Source organism: Sesamum indicum, linkage group LG9, assembly GCF_000512975.1.
Source record: "Sesamum indicum cultivar Zhongzhi No. 13 linkage group LG9, S_indicum_v1.0, whole genome shotgun sequence".
NCBI lineage: Eukaryota > Viridiplantae > Streptophyta > Magnoliopsida > Lamiales > Pedaliaceae > Sesamum > Sesamum indicum.
In genome coordinates this window covers 6,703,668-6,708,801 of record NC_026153.1, presented here as the reverse complement: position 1 = coordinate 6,708,801, position 5,134 = coordinate 6,703,668, and the positions used below count along the sequence as shown (strand labels likewise).

Here is a 5,134-nt window from a genome sequence, read left to right as displayed (position 1 = left end):
CAGGTAACCTGCAATATGTCCAAGCAAATATTCCCATAAACATCGACGTTGGGATGGAAGCAGCCCGTCTCGAATTTGACCTTAGGTGGCTTAAAAGGATAGTCAGAGGGAAAGACGAGGGATAACTTGTATTCAGTTCCTTCAAAGACTGTATCTTTGCTGCCTGTGATTGTCCCCTTCCAGCAGAATATGTTGTCCTCCTCAGGGAAAGCTGATATTCCAGCATCACCACTCATCTAGAGAATTTTACGCCATTGGAAAGAAAATCATAGTTCATTTAGTTGACTCAGAATTCTTTACGGTGCTCAAAACCAGAAGGTTGATTGATGAGAAACAAAGTTTGTGTGGAGAGGAAATCGAGTATAGATCGTAGTTCTTACCATAAGGGCCATTAGCTCAGATTGCAGCCTGTTTGTTGAATCAGGCAAGAGTTACATCAGAAATAGAGGTTGAAATATGAAAGTATAGAGAGTGAAACAGGATGAACAAACTGCAGAAAGTACAATGTGATTTTCAATAGGAAACAAGAAGAGGAGAAGCGACTAATGAATACGAAAGAACAATCCCAAACCATAGATCAATGAGAGCCAAATACTTCAAGGGGAAATGAAAAAGGGCTAAAACAGTTACTGAAGAGTAAATCAATTGAATAACAGAATAACATATAGAGCAAGAAACACCAAGAAAGACTAATTGATTAAATCATAGTTGGAAAAAGGGCTAATTTCAACTCCAATTACAGTACATAAAACATGTGAAAAAACCCACAAATCAAGAAAACCAAACACTTCCGTATGAAATTAAATTCAACGAAGAACATGCCTTTTCAGAACAGACTGGGTGTCAACGGTCTTCGCCGTTGGCACAGTCTGCTTAGCCGACGATACTGGCGGGGCCGACGCCGCGACGTTGTTGGTGTTGGGGTTGTTATCTTGGTGGTTGACGTTGCTCACTGTCGCCATCTCTTCCTCTTCTTCTTTCTCTCCTTTTTCCCTACTGTTAATTCAAGAAACTGATTTCAAGCCTTTGAAAACTTGCAATATTGTGCTCGAATCGAAGAACAGACACTTAAGCTCGAAAATCTGTGATGCCTTCTTGTTGTTCTGAGAAACGTACGAGAGAGAGAGTCAAGGGTGTGTGTGGATGGGAAAAGACGGGGAATAGCAGATGAGTTATAAAAGGGTGTGTTTTCTTTACGTTCAAATTTATTTTTGAACGTTATATGGACGGCGCACAGGTTTTGCTTTCGGGTCCCAACGGCTAGTTGATTCCTTTCCTTTTTCTTTTTGTTTTTTTTGGTATGTTCCTGTCTTTAAAAATAAAATAAATTTCGTGTGAATTATATTCTTTTTTAGATTAATTATATTTAGATCTCTTTAAAAATAGAAAATTATATTTACGTTCGCTTCAAAAATTATTTATTTATACTTGACTCCTTTTCATGTATATTTTTGTGTTTATAAGGAAATATAATATATATATATATGAAATGAGGTTAATATTATTATATTTTTTGTTATAATACAAAATTATTATATTGAAATATTAAATAATAAGCAAAATTGATGATTTATGTAATTCTTTTTGCTATTGTCAACATTTTTCGTCCAAACCACAACAAAATTGGCTAAGTGTAAACGATGAATTTTCGAAGAGAGTGTAATTGTAATTGTAATTTAAGAATTTTTTTTGTAGAAAGTGTAGTTTCACATTTTTAGAGGAGTTTTAACTGTAACTAATCCTTTCTTTTACTAAATTTCAAGAAAAAATAGTTTGCTCCCAAACTATAGAAGGTTTTGCATTTTTGGTCCCTCAATTTATAGGTTTAGCATATTTGGTCTCATGGGCTAAAAAATTTGAAAAAATTGCATAATACCCCCTGTGTTATAAAAAAATTGCTAAAAACTTTCATATGTTAATTAAATAGCAAAAAAAAAGGAAGAAAAAACCTGCAGTTATAAACCCTGCAAAAAAACCTCTTTCAGTTAAAAAATTTAATTAAAAAAATATATTTTAATTATAATAAAGTAAAATATAATCAGTGAATTAAAAAATGATTTAATGTGTAAAATATTAAATATATCAAAAAAGAAAATAGTTGTCAAGGCATGAGGGGCATTTTGTTCAATTAAGGGGTAAGTGTTATATCTATTAATTTAGGGGGTAAATGTTATATCAAGAATAGTTTAGGGGACAAAGTATATTTTACCAAATTTTTATTCTGTAGGATCAAATGTGCTAAACTGAGGACAAAAAATATATCACACTCCGTTGTGTGGGATAAAAAATGAAATTTTTCCTAAATTTCATCATGATCATATGATACCAAGCAAACAAGGCCTAAGAGTTGAGGTATTGTAGCAAGTGAAGGAATTGTTTGAGACAGTTAACATGTAATCTTCATTCCTTAATTAGATTTTGCTTAGGTTTGATATAGAGCTTTGATCCCTTCAATGTCATCTTGCCCCAACTTCTTTCTTATTCCTGGTGGAATATTGGGGTACATGAGAGCATCAGCCTCGCTGTTGTGCCCAAATCCAAGAATATGTTCTAGTTCATGCATCTCAACTGTCTCCAGATCAAATTCATCTGGTGCAACACCATTTATCCACCTCTTATCTCCATTAAAGTTGAGTCTACCCTCAGTTGGTGCAGAGGCATGTGCCGAAATCCCTAGAGGCCCATCGAACGGCTCCCAGTCTCCATGGTCCTTGAACTGAAAGCTGATCTTGATATCAGTCTCATCATAAGTTGTAGTACGTGTGAACTTGAAATACGTTACTTTAGCCCATTGTTTAGTAGCATCTTTGATTGGATTTAGAATGTATTTGCGTGTATCTGGTGGGAATGAATATGTAGGGGTTTTCTTTGTAGATGGCCATTTAGGCATACCAGGGAAAAGTGTAGCAAAACTAGGGTGGGATTCTATTCTGGAATTGGGTTGCGTTTAGGTTCACAAAATCTCCCACACCACATCTGGGCATGAGTAGTTTTTCAGTTGTTTCTGCATCCAAGACTCTGTTTACTTCAAGGTGGAAGAATAGCTGGTATTTGTTTACAGCCAACTCTAAGTTATCATTGAAAAGATGGTCATTTGAATGTGCTTTGCTATTGATGTTATTGTTATTATTTATATATCCAAGGTCTGAAAGGTACTTCTTAAGGTTAGAAAAGCTTTTTGTTGTGTGTTCTTTTCGAATCCCAATCAGATTATTGAGATAGAATAGGGGAGACAGATTGAGGTGAATTTGCATGAGAGTGCAAGAAAGGGTTGAGAAGAATAAGGAGGAAAATGCATGAGAAAAGCAAGTTGAAAGAGTTGGGTGCCATTGACAAGAAGTTGAGTTATAAGATGAAAGAAGAAATTGATTGGTAATATTTCAACATCTCACTTGTATTTGTACTGAGTCTGATGGTTAACCTTTACTTTGTAATCTGAGTAAAGCATCATTTGACAGGAAGAAGCATAGAGTGCAATTTTATTAAATGTTTCTACCTAAGTATGATATTTGAAGAAGGCGTGATGACCATACCTTCAAAGCCATTGTCTTTTCATTAGTGACCATTTGATATTGGTTTAGTAAATTGCTTGAAATTTTTGGAATAGATATCTCTGGACCTAAGAATTGAAACTGTAACGCAGTGCGTCAAAACTATTCAACATTTTAATATATATAACCTTAAAATCCTTAACAAATATGACATTTGACAGCATATACATAGAGATATATCATAAAATATTCCACATTTTTATGTAATAAATAAATGAATAAATAGAATCACACTTAATGTTTCAACCCATAGTAACACTATACCTATTATACAGACTGGAGGAGATGATGACATTTCACAATTCGACAGCTCCTTAGATCCTAGAATGTAATAAATATTGAGGGAAAAAAGACAAGTAACCTATAATATCAGCCTACTATACGACACATATGCACAACCCTTCCCTCCAAGGTATGAATATGATTCTACAAATTTACAGAAGCTACATAATCTATGATATTCATGCAACTACGGCAACTCTACTCTATCCAGTGGAGGATGCTGAATGAGATGCAGCTAAAAGTGCTGCTCCAATACCCGACCCATCTTTGGTCATCTTGATGACGACATACGGAGCAACATCTTCGCCTAATATCTCTTCCATCGCTTCATTTAGGTACTCTCTGAACATTGTATAGTCTGTATATAATCCCCCCTCAACCGCCACTACCGTTCTCCTCATCATCTTATTCTTGCTTCCAACTTTGGTTTTCCCACCCGCAATTCCACCACTTCCATCCCGTCCAATCTTCTTCAGTATCCCCACAATGCCAGCAGCTGCCAGTCGTGCTGCTCTGCGTGTCACTACATCACAGATGTTCACGACAAGCCTCCGGACGCTAAAAGGGACATCGGGGATCTGAAAGGAAAAGCCGCGAACAAATGAGAATAACAATAGGAGTGTATTGACCATTTCCATAGGGGATCTTAACTGCATTTTGAGTGCAAATAGTTAAGTTAAATGAAATAATTTTCACCTCCAGGGTATCTTTTAGTACTCTGGCCACCTCGGTCAAGTTAGGGGAGTCATCCTCATGCATAGCAGCCATCAAATGTGTCCTGAAAAGATTCGAGGAAAAGATAAAATAATAAATCTAAATGCAAATTATATCAACTACTAAAGGAATGTTGTATGTACTGAAGACCAAACATGCAATTTAGCAAAATTATGCATTAGTTAAGGGTCTAGTCAAATCTTTACCAATATTATATACCAAAACCTCAAAGTGCATCTAGTAGAGATAAGAAAACAGACTCAGGGAAAAGAAACATACCAAGGGAAAAAATATCAGGAGAGCATAAAAACAGGAAGAAAAAGAGAAGATACAAAAGTCACCAGTCTGCGATTGCCATCAACATTCATTTATTTCCATAGTCTAAGTATGCCCCACTTTGTCTAACCAGTAGAAATTACATAGTCATAAGATAATGCTAGTTTGACAATCTAAAAACTAATACATCCAAGTAACTACGAATATATATAAAATGATGATTCTAGAGTTTATATCATAGCATGTTTTATCAAATTATCACAATTTGTAGGAAATGAATGCTTAAGCAATGACCTAGATCAACCATAACT

General features: G+C 35.2%; 3 protein-coding genes across 3 annotated transcripts in view; all 3 read right to left on the bottom strand.

Annotated features, from left to right (window-relative positions):
* LOC105170914 (ubiquitin-conjugating enzyme E2 20) overlaps positions 1–1,188 on the bottom strand; it is a 1,952-nt gene extending 764 nt beyond the window's left edge. Inside the window, exons 1-3 of the mRNA XM_011091846.2 lie at positions 823–1,188; positions 381–408; positions 9–236 (exon numbers count right to left, since the gene is read on the bottom strand). Of these exons, the coding sequence (XP_011090148.1) occupies positions 9–236; positions 381–408; positions 823–962 (396 nt within the window). The 5' untranslated portion in view covers positions 963–1,188. The remainder of the gene's footprint in view (positions 1–8; positions 237–380; positions 409–822) is intronic.
* On the bottom strand, positions 2,423–2,890 carry LOC105171141 (metalloendoproteinase 1-like). The gene has a single exon (XM_011092169.1). It carries the CDS (start codon positions 2,888–2,890, stop codon positions 2,423–2,425), a length of 468 nt encoding a protein of 155 aa, XP_011090471.1.
* The window catches only part of LOC105170913 (hexokinase-3), a 5,790-nt gene continuing 4,386 nt past the window's right edge, over positions 3,731–5,134 (bottom strand). The window contains exons 8-9 of the mRNA XM_011091845.2: positions 4,530–4,611; positions 3,731–4,411 (exon numbers count right to left, since the gene is read on the bottom strand). Of these exons, the coding sequence (XP_011090147.1) occupies positions 4,037–4,411; positions 4,530–4,611 (457 nt within the window). The 3' untranslated portion in view covers positions 3,731–4,036. The remainder of the gene's footprint in view (positions 4,412–4,529; positions 4,612–5,134) is intronic.